Source organism: Myxocyprinus asiaticus, chromosome 3 (assembly GCF_019703515.2).
Source record: "Myxocyprinus asiaticus isolate MX2 ecotype Aquarium Trade chromosome 3, UBuf_Myxa_2, whole genome shotgun sequence".
NCBI lineage: Eukaryota > Metazoa > Chordata > Actinopteri > Cypriniformes > Catostomidae > Myxocyprinus > Myxocyprinus asiaticus.
This window is the reverse complement of record NC_059346.1, coordinates 23,197,816-23,217,010: the sequence shown is the minus strand read 5'-3', so window position 1 is coordinate 23,217,010 and position 19,195 is coordinate 23,197,816. Positions and strand designations below refer to the sequence as shown.

At 46.3% G+C, this 19,195-nt stretch overlaps 1 protein-coding gene across 1 annotated transcript in view; it reads left to right on the top strand.

Moving 5' to 3' along the window:
- Nucleotides 1-3,298: 3,298 nt before the first annotated feature.
- Nucleotides 3,299-19,195, top strand: part of LOC127424076 (whirlin-like) — a 116,404-nt gene continuing 100,507 nt past the window's right edge. Inside the window, exon 1 of the mRNA XM_051668859.1 lies at nucleotides 3,299-4,135. Within this exon, the coding sequence (XP_051524819.1) occupies nucleotides 3,392-4,135 (744 nt within the window). The 5' untranslated portion in view covers nucleotides 3,299-3,391. The remainder of the gene's footprint in view (nucleotides 4,136-19,195) is intronic.

Below are 19,195 nucleotides of genomic sequence, written 5' to 3'. Positions count from 1 at the left end.
AATGTATTTGACTTTATAGGAAAGCTATAGGATGCTCCCTTGATTCGTTGCTCCCTATTTAGTGAATTACTTAACTTCCAGTGTGCTGTCTGTCCGTACTGGTCTCACAAATGTTCGAAAGGCACCATATTTTCATCCTAACTCCATATAAAGCCTCTGAAAGCTAAATAAATGTTCTCATTGTGAAAATGCACACTTAATATACAGTAGGATTTCTAATGAAAACCTTGTGCTATTGTACGCATTAGTGTACATTGTGTTTACCAGCGTGGCGTTTCGTGATAAATTGCTCAAATGTAAAAAATGGCATATCGGATGAAACTAGAGACTCTAATCTTTTGACTTAAACAGGTTTCAATGTAAAAGCTTAATTAGGTTTCTTACCAGATGTAGTTTTGTTGGCATTTCACCCAAAGACAAACTCTGCTGTGATTGGCGCCATGTTGTTTTGTCACATGACTCGGTACATCGAAAGTTTTACCCTGTACTGACAGCCCAGAGTCTCCTAAACTGAGATCAGTCAGTTTAAATTAAATTAAATTATGCATTACATATAGCAAAGTCAAAATACAACATCCACACGTGTACAAGTGGACACAAGAAGATATACTTACTCATATTTTGTATTTCAAATTATTAAATGTTTTGTAATATTGATATTTTATTTGTTAATATTACTTGTTTACTCCATTCACACTATTGTAATTTTACATCAGTTTTCTTATATTGCATCATTTCCCATTATAAAAGCATTTCCACTGCTTGCATCTAATGCAGCACAGGTGCACAGGCTTGCCAATGTCACGTCAATAAAGCTTGATGAATTGAAATGAAAATGAATCAATGCAGATACACAGTAGTTGAAAAGGATGAAGTTAAATACAGCCTTAACAGGAGCAACGGTCTGTCCATATGAGTTTATTAATAGCTCACAGTAAGACGTTGGTGAGACGAGGTTGTGGATGTCTGTTGACAGGCCTTTCTAATTCCTCTTTATGCGCTTAGAGGATGACACATGTGTTTTTACTGAGCTTCCACAGCAACAGAAATCCACAGTCTGGCCTAAAACACTGTCGTTTTAAATTTTCTGTAAAGCTGCTTTAAAACGATTTGTGTTGTGAAAAGCACTATACAAATAAAAATGACTTGACTTGAGACAAAATAGGCTGAACCAAAATAATAAGGATGATTATTACACTTTATTTATGACACTACATGGGCTGCTATGAATTTATGAATTATGTGGGATTTCTAATCAGATGCAATTTCAGACACAGCCTCTCTTAAAGGAATAGTTCACCCAAAAATGAAAATTCTCCAATTATTCACTTACGCTGATGCCATCCCAGATGTGTAAGACTGTCTTTTTTCAGCAGAACACAAATTAAGATTTTTAGAAGAAGATAGAGCTCTGTCAGGCTTATAATAGAAATACACAGGTGCCAGCACTTTGACGGTCCAAAAGCCACATTTAGGCAGCAATAAAGTAATCTACATGACTCCAATCGATCAATGAATGTCTTCTGAAGCAAATCGATAAGTTTATGTAAGAAACAAGTCGATAATTAAAACGTTTTTAACTTTAAACTGGTACTTCCATCCGATGCCTTTTGAAATGGCAGAACACTCGCATGACGTTTCGTTCTTTTGTTGTAAATAAGTGGCGCTTCCAAATTCTCATGTGAACTCGCCAACATGCTTACATCACGCTTCACGTCAGCTGCTGGCAAAGCAGCTATTTTTAAAAGATAATAACGTTTTAATTATCTATATATTTTTACACAAACTTATCGATTTGCTTCAGATGACATTCATTGATTGAATGGAGTCATGTGGATTACTTTATTACTGCCTAATTATGACTTTTGGACTGTCAAAGTGCTGGCACCCGTGTACTTCCATTATAAGGACCTGACAGAGCTCTATCTTCTAAAAATCTTCATTTGTGTTCTGCTGAAGAAAGACAGTCATACACATCTGGGATGTTATCAGGGTACGTGAATAATGAAAGAATTTTCATTTTTGGGTGAACTATTCATTTAAAGACCCTGTCACACTCACAACACCAACTAAGTTACCAACCTGTGTTTAAGATGTGATACTGCTCTCTCTCCCTAGACAGAAGGGATTAGATAGCTTCAGCAGACACACATAGCATATCACATATACAACACACACTTCCATCATTTGGTGAAACCATGTTCAAACCCAGGGCCGTAGCAAGGTATTCTGGGCCCCCTGACTGTATATTGGTCAGGGCCCCTTTCCTATTACAACTATAAAATTTAGAATTTGTTGCGGAGGCCCCTAGAATCGTTACCACCTTTCACCCCACTAGGTATGGCCCTGTTCAAACCATTCCCACTATACCTAAGCAAATGGAAATGTGGAGGACAGGTAGATCTCTTTTAAAAAGTGTTCCAACAGAAAATGTCATTGTAAATCCGAATAAAGTATAAGGTTGTATTTAGATCACTACTAATGGTGGTTTATTCTTCTATCTAAAACACATGGCATGGAAATGATCTTCCTATGGCACGAATATAAGGCTATGTGAGATAAAGTGGCTGTGAGAAACTTGCAATCAAGAACTAACACCAAGTTATGTCCCCAAAAGTTCACAATCCTCTGTGAAAACGTCTTATTTTTCTATTGATTAACGACAATGGCTAGGCGAACCTTGAACATTACACATACCACACGCACAGGAAAGATGTGGTTTAATTTGTCCACATGCGTTACTCAGTGTTGTTTGTTCCTAAGCAACAGAGTCGCCTCTCGCGTGCGTGCGTCATTTCCTCCTGAGCACGAGTGTGTGGATCTCACTACGGACTACTAAATCAGAGCGAGCCGCACCGAACAAGCGCGCGCTCCTTATCTGCGCGCCACTGCCAAACTTGAAACGCTCAAAGCTGTGGTTTTCGCTTTCTCTCATCATTAGGAGGAGTGTCACCTGCCGTTTTTCCACGCACAGTGTGTTAAAAGAAGGATTAAAGTCACTGTTACGGACATCCAATCCTCGCGGGTCTTAAGTCGTTTACGGTGGGATTTGTTTGTCTCTTGAGAAACAGTGGACTTTTTGCACTATATAACCTATTTAGCATTCAAAGTTGACAGAACTACCACTTTACGTGTTTTTCGGTAAATGTAGTTAGGCATCAAAAGTTCAGAAACAGTATTGCGCCAATTAACCGTTAATTTGATTGTATTATTATGTTGGGAGCGCTTTCAAACGAAGCTTGAACTCAGCATGACCAGTCTCGAGCCTGGATGTGGTCACGAATCGCGGTACAGTTAAATTTTTAACAAGATGGCAGGGAAAGAGCTGTATTTCTAATGCCTGTTGTGAAGTCCCCCTGTGGTTTTGAGGAGCGACCGTAGGTCTCTGAGAATGAGCACGGATCTGGAGCGCGTTTCCCTCAAGTCGGGCACAAACTCGCTGGGCTCTGGTGGCCGCGCGTTATCCGTTAACGTCAAGAAGTTGCACAACGCGCTCAACGTACTGCTCAACGACTTCGAACGGGAGCAGTTTATCCACTGCCTCAACGTTTACCACGCTAAGCGTAATGTCTTCGATCTCGTGCAGACTCTCAAAGTCATTCTCAACACACCCAACAAACGCCAACTTCTACCCATGCTGCGCATGGTCATACCCCGCTCGGACCAGCTGCTGTTCGACCAGTACACGTCGGAAGGTCTGTATCTGAAAACGGATCTGCTAGCAAGCAGTGTCACACATGAGTGCTCGGAAGAAATAAGCAACACGAATGCCCATGCAGGAGCATCATCAGTGCACTTTCTTCATGAGAGCGAGCAAGCCGGTCTCAGTCAAGGATCTGTGCGCGCAGGTCCCGTTTTCAGCACCCCAGCTGAGGGGACAGCTCCAGCGGGCCCTTGTGCGGCGTTGATACAGGACGCTTCTGATGAAATTCGGCAGGTGACGCTGAAACGGAGCAAGAGCTTCGAAGGCCTGGGCTTCAGCATACGGGGTGGATCAGAGCATGGAGTTGGGATCTATGTGTCTTTGGTGGAGCCGGGATCATCCGCTGAGAGAGAGGGGCTGAGAGTTGGAGACCAGATCATGAAAGTGAATAACGTGGTTTTTGACCGAGTCACCCATGGAGAAGCTGTCAAGGTGAGGTGTTATCTCTGTGTTAATCTGTGCATGTGTGTGTGTTTACTAAATCTGACTAAATCTCCCTTTTTGAAAAATGATCAATAAATAAAATGGTAACACTTTACAATAAGGTTCCATTTGTTAACATTAGATAATGCATTAGGTATCATGAACAAACCATGAACAATATATTTTGTACATCACTGATTAATCTTTGTTAATGTTAGTTAATACAAATAATATTGTTCATGGTTAGTTCATAGTGCATTAACTAATGTTAACAAATACTTTTGATTTAAAAATGTATTAATATATGTTGAAATTAACATTAACTAAGAGTAATAAATGCTTAATAAGTAATTTTCATGTTAGTTCATGTTAACTAATGTTGTGTTAACTAATGTTAACTAAAGGAACATTATTGTTAAGTGTTACCAATAAAATAGATAACGGTTTTGTTTTTATTCTAAAAATGTAGATGTTCTTTTTTTCGATTAACAATTTTTATTGATTCACATATATATAACTCATAAGACAAAACATATATACATAGAATCAAACTTAACCCCAACTATTACCCCTCCCAATCCCACCCTAACTCCAACAACATAACAGTGGTCCCAAATGACATAGACACACACACATGCACAAAAAAATAAAATAAATAAATAAACAGATAAACACAACACCAATAATCACACATCGAGAAATGACAAATACCCACCCCATTTCTCCACAAACACTTTATACCTCCTCATTCCTCTGAATGTCATTTCCTCAAAGGCTGCCACCCTTCCCATCTCCGAGCACCACTCCTGAAAAGAGGGCGCTCCAGCCAACCCCTCAAAATGATCTGCCTGGCGATCATGACACTGGTTAAGACCCAACTCTTTAGGTGTCTACTTTCAATGTCAATGACCGCCCCATCACCCAAGATACAGAGTCTGGGGCAGAATGATACCTCAATGCCTAACACATTGCACACCAGACTCTGCACCTTTAACCAAAACTTTTGTATTTCAATACACCCCCAAAAAGACATGGGTTATATCTCCATCCTCTGATTGGCATCGCCAGCAGGTGCCTGTGTCTTTAAGACCAAGCCTATACAATTTAGAGGGGGTCCAATAGAACCAATGTAAAATCTTGAATTGTATAAGGCGCACCCTTGCATCTCTAGATGCAGTTTTTATGTTTCTTTAAATCCAAGCCCATTCTCCCTCCTCCATTTCCAAGTTTAAATCTTTCTCCCATAATCTCTTGAGAGTGGTTGAGACTCCATCCCCCAGACTCTGAATTAGCAGGGAGTAATACACTGATGCCTCATGACCTTTTCCAAAAGCAGAAATCACCTCTCCTAGAGTATCTGCTGCTTTAGGGGGGTGCATGCTATTCCCAAAAACAGTACAGAGCAAGTGGCATAGCTGAAGATACCTAAAAAACTGAGATCTGGGGATCCCAAAATATTGAACCAAATTTTCAAAGGATCTCATCACACCACTCTCATAAAGATCACCAAGTGTATTAACCCCCCTCGCAATCCACTCTCACCAACAAAAAGGGGAATACATTTTTTTTGTATTTGTTTGGTGTAGGTTATGGATTGAGCTTTATATAAAAACAGTAGAAATCTAGCGAGGGGGCCTCAGCAAATTTTCAAAAGGTCGCAAGATGACTTAAAATTATTAAAAAGAAGTTATATACAAATAATCGAACTTCATTAAAACATGCAAAAACACTAATGTGGGCCTACAACATGAATGCACAGCTGAGTTCTCATGCAAACATTTGTTTTATTTTTTTTATTTCATACTCGCCTTCTCTCATTGAATTTTACTCTGAATATGTACACATCAGGGCCTGCAAATTATGTCTTGTTCAGTAAGGACACCTTGGTGTCAAGAAGGTTGAGAACCAATGTGTAAGAGTATTTTTGATTTATCTCAACAGCTGATGGATGGATATGTTAAGTCTGAAATTCTTGACTCTTCTTTCTTTCTTTCTGCTTTCTGCTTCCCTCCCCTTGAAGCTATCTGTCAGAGTCAAAATCATGCAGACAATTCTTTTAGTGGAGTCCAGTAAGACTTACTGCCTTTAGCAGGACTAAAATCAATCATTTATTTTATTTTGCCTACTTGATTGCACAGTGGTGTGCAGTAGCTTATAGCCCGTGCCACAACCATAACTGGCATTATGACCAAACGCTCTCATTTATTCTCTTCCTGTCAAATGGCCCTAATCTTGGCATTTTGTCACATCTTCCCTCACTCTCTGAGGGTAATTTCAGAAAATTAGATAATTGAATAAAAATGCCCATGTGGAGCTGGTGCTGGCCTCAGGCAGAGCTCAGAGAATTGGAGGTATTGCAATTTGATCAACTGTAAGTCCAGTTAGACATGCATACTGAGAATTGTCCATGGTGGAATCTATTATCATCTCTAATTTTAGTTCTAGATTTGAGAGTTAAATCAGCGGTTACATAACAGTGTGTGCAGGAGAAGAGCAATGACAGCAAGCCACCTCACTCTTACTTTTCTTTCTGCTCTCTCTGGCTTTCTATCTCTTTGACTATTTGTGTGGGCAGACTCATTCTATGTTTTCTTTTTTCTTTTTTGAGAATTCACTTTCAACTGCCGAGGGAGGTGCATCATTCTTTTGTATCGTCCTTGCTTTGTTGTACAGCCTATCATAATCATGTTGCAATGTTGGCTGCCGATCAGAATTGAATCCACAGCTAAAAAAAGCACACTGCAGCTCAGTACTGCATCAGTTACTCAAGAGCTTGCCACAATAGTTTTTGCTTTCCTTCACTCACAAACAATAATAATAAGTATTCAGTGGATACTTTTACATGAAAGGGAGCATTAAAAAAATAAAAAATAAAACAATTCATCATTTACTCACTCTTTGTGTTGAACTAACCCTTTGATATAGTATACTATAATGGTAGTTCAAAGGCCTGATGCCTGTGTATGATGATTTATTGAGTGAGTGAGTCTTGATTACAGGTTCCATATGTTGGGATGAAAAATGCTTGACCATGTTTACCCAAAAATGCCAGCCTCTAAACATTTCTTAAGATTGAAGAGGTGAGAATAGTCTCTCGCATGGCTGGATCATTTACTGCAAGGCAGATGTGTGAAATAAGCTGATATGATAGTATCACAGTTGAAACATGGCTTTTAGCTTTATGTGTTCGGTTCCTCTCACATAGCTAGACTTTTGACAAATTGCTAAAAGTCTGGCCCATATTGCAGCTTGATCTGGCCAAGAACCACCCACTTGTCTGACTGACATGTAGAGACCAACCAGTTACATTTGTTTTATGACCTTTAGAGACAGGTAATCTGAAATCAATGATACCACAATAATCACTGTAAAAAAGGAACAGTTGAGCAAAGTTAAAATATCAAGGCAACATGGGTCATTAAGACTTTTGAGTTCTCTCAAATTCTATCTTAATAATTATCCTCTGTAACACTCAGTTTGAATTAGTTTGTTCACTACATGCTAAATAATTTGTTCAGCCAGTAAAGTCTTGTCAAGTCAACTACAGTTTTATTGTTCAGAAAATGATTAATGAACAATTCCAGAACTTTTATTTTGTCACTATTTCATTCTCATATATGGTTTTATATGACTTTTGTATGAAGTTTATTACAATATATGCTTCTGAAGAAATGCAGATCTTGTTAGGCAAGACAAAACATGCAAAAATTTGTTTCAGACACATATAGACCTCAACACTTAACACAAACCTCAATAATGGTGGCAAATCAACAAACCTTTGAACATCACCAGACAAAAAAACTGAGGCAACCAAAAAACCCCCCCCCCAAAAAAACAAACAGCAGCATAAATACAGTCAGCAAGCAGCAAGAAATGAGCCTATTAACACTAATTAATTCATGTTTAAATGCATGCTGGGAACTCGCAAATGAAAAACATTGGAAATTGTTTGTACAGACAACTCTATTAGCCTGACTGCGATAACGTATGGGGGAATATTGTTGGTCTTACATGTGTTATTATGTAGATGCAAGGTAATTCACATTTCATAGTATCTGTGACCAAAAAAAAAAAAAAAAAAAACACAAGTGCTGGTTAAAATGTAATTTCACTTTTTAACAGTACTGGCATGTAACAAAATGGTAGCTCATTTAAATAAAAGCACAGCAGAGTAGTTTCCGAGAAAGGTTGAAAAGACAACACTGAAGGAATTAGTAGAAAAAGCATGTGGCTTAAGTGGGCTGTCCAAAAATAGTAAGTAACAAACAAACAAATATTACTGTTATTATACTGTTGTGCTTGAGGCTTTTTTTTCATTTACTTGCTAAGTTTCCTCGCTAATAAATTGTCGTGATCTTTCTATATCTGTCCTTCTGTCTTTGTCGGTTGTTTGTCTGTGTGAATTTGTTTTATTGGTGAGGCCAGAGGGAATGAGGGGGCGGAGTTGGGAGAGCACATGGCAAACATAAACACTAGACTAAGCCTGCTCTCCCAGATCCGCCCCCTCGTTCCCTCTGGCCTCACCCCTAGTTTAGTTCTTGTTATGTTGATTGTCTTCACTTGTTTCCTCTTGTGCCTTGCCTATATTGTGCTCCCTTTCCTCTTGTGTTTGTCGGATTGTTTTGTTCCCATGTCTGTTGACCAGTGTTTGTGTGTTACCCTTCTGTGTGGTTAGTTATCTTGTTTACTAGTTATTCAGTTTGTTATAGTGTTTTGTTCCATTTGTTTTCTTACAAGTTTTCTCCCACTTGAGAGTTTTGTGTTTCATGTTTGTTTTTTCTTTTGTTTAATAAAATCATTTGTTTCACTCATTCCTGTATTTGGGTCCTCCTTCCTGCTTGTGTACCGTGACATAACGATCCGACCACTGATGGATCCAGCAGGAATTAGTTTTTTTTCTGATTCCATGGTTCACCAGTGAGCTGCCAAAGCCAAAAAAACTCTTTGGTCTCTGTCAGGGGAACCAATCGGTGAGGGAGTATTTGCTGGATTTTCTAGTGTTGGCCTAGGGTTTGGGCTTCAACCAGGAATGCCTCATTAACCTCTTTGTGGCAGGCCTGGTTGAGCCCATCAATCCTGTATTCCTGCTGGAAGAGGGGAGTCTTACCAAGACCATAAAATTGGCTTTAAAGTGGGATTATATTATCTCAGCTTATGTCTCGGAAGGATCTCTCTCTTCATCCCAGCCCGAGGACAGCAGTGCCCCCTCACCGACAGTGGGTGCTGCACCCTTCCCATCACTCATAGGAGGAGGAAGAGACGGAGCTCCACACCTGAGGTCATTCCCGCTGCGGACCGCCAGGAGGCGGAGTAGCCTGCAGCCGGCCGTCAGGAGGTGGTGGCCTTTCCAGCTGCAGTGCTGCCAACCACCAGGAGGAGGAGGAAGCCCAGTAAGTTGCCCGTTCCCCAGTCGCTGCCAGCGCAACTGGCTATGGAGGCCATTCCCCAGTCGCTGCCAGTGCTCCCGGCCACGGAAGCTGTTCCCCAGTTGCTGCCAGTGCTCCCAGCCACGGAAGCCGTTCCCCAGTTGCTGCTAGCGCTTCCTGCCACGGAAGCCGTTCCCCAGTTGCTGCTAGCACTCCCAGCCACGGAAGCCGTTCCCCAGTTGCTGCTAGCGCTCCCAGCCACGGAAGCCGTTCCCCAGTTGCTGCCAGTGCTCCCAGCCACGGAAGCCGTTCCCCAGTTGCTGCTAGTGCTCCCAGCCACGGAAGACGTTCCCCAGTCGCTGCCAGTGCTCCTAGCCACAGAGGCTGTTCCCCAGTCGCTGCCAGTGCTCCCAGCCATGGAGGCCGTTCCCCAGTCGCTGCCAGTTCTCCCAGCCACGGTGGCTATTCCCCAGTCTGCCAGTGCTCCCGGCCATGGAGGCCGTTCCCCAGTCGCTGCTAGCGCTCCCGGCCACGGAGGCCGTTCCTCAGTCGCTGCCAGCGCTCCTGTTCCCTGTGGCCGTTGACAAGCCTGTCCTGTTCCCTGTTGCCGTCGATGAGCCTGTCCAGTTCCCTGAAGACATCAAGTCTGTCCAGTTCCCCGAGGCTGTCGACAAGCCCGTCCAGGTCCCCGAGGCTGTCGACGAGCCCGTCCAGGTCCCCGAGGCTGTCGACGAGCCCGTCAAGTCCCCTGTGACCATCAACAGTCCTGACCGTTCTGTTGCTCAAGCCAGAAGCCAGCGCCCATCAGCTACCATTCTGTTGCTCAACCCAGTAACCAGCACCCGTCTGACTCCAGCCAACAGTCTGTTGTTTAGCCCGGCAACAAGCAACTGTCAGACACCAGCCACCAGTCTGTTTGTCTGTGTGAGTTTGTGTTATGTACGAGCACATGGCTTAGTCTAGTGCTTATGTTTGCCATGTGCTCTCCCAACTCCGCCCCCTTGTACCCTCTGGCCTCACCCCTAGTTTAGTCCTTGTTATGTTGATTTTCTTCACCTGTTTCCTCTTGTGCCTTGCATGTATATATTGTGCTCCCTTTCCTCTTGTGTTTGTCCGATCATTTTATTCCCATGTCTGTTGACCAGTGTTTGTGTGTTACCCCTCTGTCTCGTTAGTTATCTTGTTTATCAGTTATTCAGTTTGTTATCGTTTTTTGTTCTTTTTATTTGTTTTCTTACAAGTTTTCTCGCACTTGAGAGTTTTGTGTTTCATGTTTGTTTTATCTTTTGTTTAATAAAATCATTTGTTTCACTCATTCCTGTATTTGGGTCTTCCTTCCTGCTTGCGTACTGTGACATAAAACACCTCAAGCAATACTTTTGAGTATCTTTCAAAGAATAGATTACTGAGTTCTGCCTGCTGCTAAATTCCAGCAGTTTCTTTAAGTGTCATTGTTCCAAGATAATTGCCGTAGTTCCTGTTAGCTTGCTAGGCTAATTGAGGTGTTTGGAGCCACTCCTGTTGGGATTCCTGCTCTCGTTTATTAATTGGATCCATTCTGTTTCCCATTAGGAGCTGAATAATTCATAAAAGCGTTAATTAAGCAGGCAGTGTTTTAAGCCAGAGAACACATTCATAGCCACCCCGACAGTGAGCCTTGATTAGAGCTGACAGAGAGCTTGGTGTGTGGTGATGTGTGTGCCAGTGGGTGGGTAACAATAGATCAAAGGATTAAAAAAGTTCAAGGGATTCCTATATTTCATTGAATTGTTACTTGAATGGACTTGCTGTATACTCCAATTTAATATGATATCTCTTCGTAGAGCTTGGTAGAAGGGATCAAACATAAAAAACAAACATTCACTTATTCAGGTTTTAGCTAAACTGATGATTGAACTAAAACTTTATAATGGGTTTTAGTAATCTGCTGAACAACAGGGGATCTGACAAGGAAGAACAGCAGGTAAAGTCAGATTGTCTGTGCTCTCTGTTGGAATCTCACCCTTATTGACCTGAAAGGCTGAAGTAATCATTCTTAATGACAAATTGTACTGATAATGCAAATAATGGTGACACAGCTGCTTGCTCTCCTCTGTATTTCAAGTCTTATCTTGATCCCCTATATTTATATCTATCTATTTATCTCTCTCAGTAGATTTAGCAGTAATAATTGAGACCATCCCAGTCCTGTAAATAGCTAACATACTACTCCCCTGGATGTGTTCTCTTCCAGTAAACAGTACATTGGCTCAAAACAGCACCCATTCCAAATCTCATACTTCTGAAACAAACAAAGCGCAGTGTTCTGCTATTTTCACCATTGAGATGCACGTTTACCATTGTATAACTTAAACAGAGAGGGAATGTAATTAAAAATGCTGTTAGGGCAGAGTTTGGGGTTACATAAGTGTCAAAATAGTGAAAAGCTGATTTGTTTTCCAACCAGTAAGGATCATCAAAGATAAGCAAAGTGGTGAATGGGTCCATGAAAGATAACATGGACCAATTCATCAAAGCAAGAGAGATGTTTTTTTTTTAATCATAGCTTGAAGGAAGACAAGGATAGAGAGATGTTTAGATGGAAGGTCCAAAGGTTGATGGAAGTGGAGTTTTCAGTAAATCCATCTGGTGCACTGTCATGGAGATTTTAAAAAGCTGAACATGCCTGAGGAACCAATAGATGGAGAGTCACTTAGAGCACTCTTCCTCATACTTAAAGGAACATGTCACCTAAAAATGTTATTCTCTTAAAATTTTAACATCCTCACCATCTATCGAGAGAAGTAGAGATGTCCAATTCGGGAACTAATTATTCTCGTGCATCGGATCTTTGCAGCAAATCAGTCGAGCTGGTTCACAAAACCAGTCTGAATGATTTGTTAATGAATTGGACTTCTTTTGTTCTCAACTTCAGGTTGCAGTGGTTCTCAATTAAAAAAAGTTTTACACATAATGAGATGAATAGATTTTAAAAATAAATTACATATACACGTATGAGCTGAACGAGACGTTGTGTCGATGTAGTGACACTAGGGGTCGCCCTTGGGAGCCCCAAACACCTCTGATCTTTGAGAAAAGGCCAGTGGGAATTGGCGAGTGGAATTGGCATGCCACTCCCCCGGGCATACGGGTATAAAAGGAGCTGGCTCGCAACCACTCATTCAGGTTTTGTGCTGAGGAGCCGAGACAGGGTCCCGGCCATTTCAGCGGGTAGTTCAGAGTTGTGGCAGGAGGGACACAATGTCTCATTCCCTCCATCAGGGAACGGAGGTTATGAAAGTAACCAGGACGTTCCCTATCTGTCACTCACGCGACGTTGTGTCGATGTAGTGACACTAGGGGTCCCTATACGAAATGCCACAACTAGCTGAACTGCGTTACTTGGACTGGCGGTGTGAGATGGGCAAACCATTGCGTGCCTCGTAGCCAGTGCATCTGGCCGTCACATAACCTCCCACAATGCTCCTATGAGTGTTGTATGGTCCCCCGCACCTTGGGGACAAGTCGACTGCCCAAAATGGGGACAGGCCGCCCCAGCCGTGGCCTCTTCTCTTCTTTTTTCTCCCCAAAAAAGAATGGAAATCGTTCAGCTGGAGGCCATAAATGTCCGCGTCCGGGGGGTGTCCATTCACCGCGGAGACCTCATCCTGCCCAAAGGGGAGGCAATTGTGTGGAAATACGTCACATATTCTTACAGAGTCTTGTCGGCAGTGTTGCATGTGGAGAAGTCCCCATGGTAGGTTCTACCCAGAGGGGATGGAGCTCTACAAACACTGTGACCGGTGGCAGAGGGAAACTCTGCCTAAGGAAGACACGGGTTTAACAACAGGGAAACCGTCTCGTGGAAGATACATCACACAGGGTTACAAACAGGCAACCAGCACATGTGGAGCACCTACCCTTGCACAGGGTCTGTGAAAGTAAGCTCACTGCGGGGAACGCATACTAGTGTGGCCCCCGGGGCCAGCTGTGTGCCAGCACATCTGTGTCAAGGGAGGCCTCGGTCAGGTCGTGCCAGAGCGGGAAGTGGGAGGATTCCCAGGAAGTGAACAGGCTTACCTGCGCTTGACTAAATCGACTCCAAACCAGCTGGACCACCTGGGGTTGGAGTCTCCATTCTCCCCTGAGTGTGACCTGTCGCGACAGCGCGTCTGCCATGCTGTCGAGGTCCCGCGGGATGTGAGTGGCTCGCAACGACTTGAGTCGCTGCTGACTCCAGAGGAGGAGGCGGCGGGCGAGTTGCGACATGCGACGCAAGCGCAAGTCACCTTGGTGGCTACTGTACGCTACCATCACCATGTTGTCCAACACGTGCTTACCCTGGATCAACAGCCGAAGCCTCTGCAGGGCGAGCAACATTGCGAGCAGCTCGAGGCAGTTGACATGCCAATGCAGTTGCGGCCCTGTCCTGGAGCCTGTGGCTGCATGCCCGTTGCACACGGCGCCCCAGCCATGCTCAGAGGCGTCTGTCGTAACCATGACGCGCCTGGTGTACTTGCACTAAGGGGACTCCTGCCAGCAGGAATGCAAGGCACGTCCAAGGGCTGAGCAGGTAGCGGCAGATCGGCGTGATGACCACTCGATGTGTGCCGCCGCGCCATGCCCACCTCGTTACTTGAGTCTGACGCCAGTGCTGAAGCGGTCTCATATGCATTGACCCGAGTGCCATGAACACCGTTGAGGATGCCATATGCCCCAGGAGCCTCTGAAAATGCTTCAGTGGGACCGCTGTGCTCTGCCTGAACAACTTCAGGCAGTTCAGCACTGACTGCGTGCGCTCGCTCGTGAGGCGTGCAATCATAGAGACTGAGTCTAATTCCAACCTGAGAAAAGAGATGCTCTGTACCGGGGAGAGCTGCTCTTTCCCCAGTTGACCCGAAGCCCCAACCGGCTGAGGTGCCTGAGCACCAGGTCCCTGTGCTCACACAACAAGTCTCGAGAGTGAGCTAGAGCCTGCCAGTCATTGAGACAGTTGAGATCGGGATCGACCGATACTGAGATTTCCGATATCGGAATCGGATTGGAAGAGAAAAAGGTCAGTTCAAGTAAATTTGTAGTCGAGTACTCAACACATAAAAAATAAAATAAAATTTGATTACTTGTAATTTAGAATTTAACTTTTGAACCTGTTTTTCTTGTGAAAAAAAAAATTAGCAATATGCATAAACAACAAGTTTTCAATTAAAAAATGAAAAAACAAAAACAAATAAACATTTGCACTCACCCATAGAAACATACATTCCAAGTCTTCTGAAGTGATACAATCATTTTAAATAATGGCAGAATTTTCTTTTTGTGTGAACTAGCAGGAAGATTTAGGTGAGAGAAGCAGTTTCAATGTTGCCCACGGCAGGCAAAGGCACAAAGGAAAATCAAACTGCAATATTCAAGTAGTGTTCTCTATCTGTCACTCACTCGAAGTTGGTGTCGATGTAGTGACACTAGGGGTCACTCTTGCGAGCCTGAGACACCTCTTGTCTTTGATAAAAGGCCAATGAAAATTGGCGAGTGGTATTTGCATGCCACTCCCCCGGACATACAGGTATAAAAGGAGCTGGTATGCGACCACTCATTCAGATTTTCTCTTCGGAGCGAACGGTCATGCTCATTGAGCTGAATACTACTGTTCATTCACCTCTGCTGGATCTGACGGCGCATTTCAGCGGCTTCTCCCCCCTCTGCACTGGTGCACTGCAGAGAACGCCGCTGGGCGCTTTGGCAGAAAAACTAGAGAGTATATTTTCTGAAAGAGCATTTTTCCCCTCTAAAAGAGTATATATTTCTCTAAAAGTGCGCACACACGGAACGTCTTTTTAAAGATGACGACATGCTTTCCCGGGCAGCCGCGAGCGTCGGTTACAGTGGATTTCACCGCTCTTCCCTGAACCCTCGCGGCTCGGTGATTGGTTCCTGGGCTCGCGGCGCCGCTCAAAGCCACGCCCCGCCCCCGTTCCTCTCTTCCCGGAAGTGCATGAAGAGCTGACAAGGTCGCGGGAGGCACTTTTTACTGCCCGGTTCCGATCTTTTCAGCTTCCCCGCCCTCACTACCCTCGATGGTGGGGCGGCCAAGGGCTATTCGGCAATCCCCCGGTGGATAAAGGCACTCGCGGTACACCTATGCCCACAGAGCGCCGCCACCTGGCGCAGGTGCCCGAAGCCCCCATCCAAGGCCTGTAGGTTTACGTCGTCTCTGACAGCCAAGGCCTACGGTGCCACTGGACAAGCCGCCTCCGCCCTGCACGCCATGGCTCTCCTGCAAGTCCGCCAAGGCGCTAAAGGAACTTCACGAGGGTAGTTCCGCCCCGGGATTGATGCAGGAACTGCGCTCGGCGACTGACCTCGCTCTCCGAGCGATGGAGGTCACGGCGCGGTCTCTCGGGCGGACGATGGCCACACTAGTGGTCCAGGAGCGCCACCTTTGGCTCAACCTGGTCGAGATGGGTGAGGCTGACAAGACACGATTCCTTGCTGCCCCCATTTCCCAGGCAGGCCTATTCAGCGAATACCGTCGAGGACTTTGCCCAGCAGTTTTCGATGGTAGAGCAGTAGATGGATGCTAGCCGGCATATCCTGCCCCGGCGTGGCTCAAGATCCCACACCCCGTATACTCATCGCCAAGGGCGTCCCCCTGCGGTGACTGCACCAGCTCCGCCGCAGCCCGCCCCTTCGGCCCGGCCCCGGCGTGGAGCCCACCACAGGAAGCAGAGGCCACCCGTCTCTCACGGCCGCCCAGAACCCATGAAAGGCTTCAAAGCACCCTTGAGACGGGCGACCCAGGGACAATGAAACCCGCTGCTCTGGAACTGGTAAGCAGATCTTCATCTTTTTGTTACCTTTTGCATTTTGCGCTGCATGCCCGAGTGGCTGCAGTACTCAAGAGCTCAGCAAGAGCGATTTCCTTGTTCCCTGGGTCACATATCCGGTGTGTACGGCCGTCATCACGACCACCGTCCACCACTCGATTTGACAGGTTTGGCGCTCCAGCGGCAGTCTCCCGCCCCTGAGCGCCCAGCTGTGGCACAAATCCGCCCCCGATGTGACAGTCTCCACGGGTCACAAGGAGCCAGGTAAGTGCTTCCATGTCCTTAGACTCAGCACGGCCACGACGTGGTGTGGCACCTCGAGCTCTGCCCCGCGGAACTTGGACGCATGGCTTGCGCTTTCCAATCCGTCATGAGGGCTGGTCCGGACCGTCCGACTCGGCTGCGTGATTCACTTCGCCGGGCATCCGCCCAGGTTCAGCGGCGTCCACTTCACCTTGGTGAAAGATGAAAACACTGCTACCTTGCGCGGAGATCGCTACCCTCCTACAGAAGGGCGCGATAGAACCTGTCCCTTCAGCCGAGATGAAGAAGGGTATTTTTTCAGCCCCTACTTCATTGTACCGAAAAAATGCGGTGGGTTGAGGCCAATCTTGGACCTGTGAGTTCTGAACTAGGCTTTACACAGACTCCCATTCAAGATGCTGACGCGAAAACGCATTCTGGCGAGCGTCCGGCATCAAGATTGGTTCACGGCGGTAGACCTGAAGGATGCGTACTGCCACGCCTCGATCCTTCCTCGACACAGACCCTTCCTGCGGTTCACGTTCGAGGGTCAGGCGTATCAGTACAAAGTCCTCCCTTTCGGCCTGTCCCTGTCTCCTCGCGTCTTTACAAAGGTCGCCAAGGCTGCCCTTGCCCCGTTAAGGGAGGTGGGCATTCGCGTTCTCAACTATCTCGACGACTGGCTAATCCTAGCTCACTCTCGAGATGTGTTGTGCGCACACAGGGACCTGGTGCTCTCACACCTCAGCCGACTAGGGCTTCGGGTCAACTGGGAAAAGAGCAAGCTCCTCCCAGTTCAGAGCATCTCTTTTCTCGGTTTGGAGTTGGACTCAGTCTCCTTGACGGCGCGCCTTACGAACGAGCGTGCCCAGTCAGTGCTGGCCTGTTTGAAGGCGTTCAAACAGGGAACAGCAGTTCCACTGAAACTCCCTCAGAGGCTCTTGGGGCATATGGCATCCTCTGTGGTGGCCACCCCGCTCGGGTTGATGCATATGAGGCCGCTTCAGCACTGGCTCCAGACTCGAGTCCCAAGATGGCCATGGCGCCACGGGACACACCACGTGACCATCACGTTGGTCTGTCACCGTCTTTTCAGCCCTTGGACCGACCTCTCGTTCCTACGGGCAGGTGTTCCTCTAGAACTGGTCCCCAGGCGCGTCGTGGTCACGACAGACGCATCCAAAACGGGCTGGGGCGCTGTTTGCAACGGGCACGCAGCCGCCGGCCTCTGGACGGGTCTGCAACTGCATTGGCACATCAACTGCCTCGAGTTGTTGGCAATTCTGCTCACCCTGTGGAGGTTTCGGCCGTTGATCCAGGGCAAGCACGTGCTAGTTCAGACAGACAACACGACAACGGTAGCATATGTCAACCGCCAATGTGGTTTGCGCTCTCGTTGTATGTCACAACTCGCCCGCCGTCTCCTCCTCTGGAGTCAGCAGCACCTCAAGTCGCTGCAAGCCACTCACATCCCAGGCAACCTCAACACTACGGTGGATGCGCCGTCACAACAGGTTACCCTCAGGGGAGAGTAGAGACTCTACCTTGAGGTGGTCCAGCTGATTTGGAGTCAATTTGACAGGCACAGGTGCACTTGTTCGCCTCCCAAGAATCCTCCCCATTGCCCGCTCTGGTACGCCCTGACCGAGGCCTCCCTCGGCATAGACACGCTGGCACACAGCTGGCCCCCTGGCATTCGCAAATATGCATTTCCCCCAGTGAGCCTGCTTGCACAGACCCTGTGCAAGGTCAGGGAGGACGAGGAGCAGGTCATCCTGGTGGCACCCTACTGGCCCGCCCAGACGTGGTGCTCGGACCTCACGCTCCTCGCGACAGCTCCCCCCTGGCAAATTCCCCTGAGGAAGGACCCTCTTTCTCTGGGAAGGGGCACCATCCGGCACCCGCGCCCAGACCTCTGGAATCTCCATGTCTGGCCCCTGGACGGGACGTGGAAGACCTAAGCTGTCTCCCACCTGCGATGGTAGACACGATCACTCAGGCTAGGACTCCCTCTACGAGGCGCCTGTATGCCTTTAAGTGGCGTCTGTTCACTAAGTGGTGTTCTTCCTGTCGGGAGAACCCCCAGAGATGCGCAGTCAGATCAGTGCTTTCCTTCCTGCAAGAGAGGTTGGAAGGGAGGCTGTCCCCTTCCACCTTGAAGGTGTATGTTGCTGCCATAGCAGCACACCACGACGCAGTCGACGGTAAGTCCTTAGGGAAGTACGACCTGATCATCAGGTTCCTAAGAGGCGCCAGGAGGCTGAATCCCTCCAGGCCGCGCCTCGTTCCCTCATCGGACCTCTGTAGTTCTTCAGGGTCTACAGAGAGCCCCCTCTGAGCCTTTGCAGTCAGCTGAGCTTAAGGCACTCTCCTTGAAGACTGCCCTTCTGACTGCGCTCACTTCCATCAAGAGGGTAGGTGACCTGCAAGCGTTCTCTGTCAGCAAAACGTGCCTGGAGTTTGGTCCAGGTTACTCTCATGTGATCCTGAGACCCTGACCGGGCTATGTGCCCAAGGTTCCCACCACCTCTTTAGGGACTAGGTGGTGAACCTGCAAGTGCTGCCCCAGGAGGAGGCAGACCCAGCCCTGTCGTCGCTGTGTCCGGTGCGTGCTTTACGCATCTATTTGGATCGCACGCAGAGCTTTAGAATCTCTG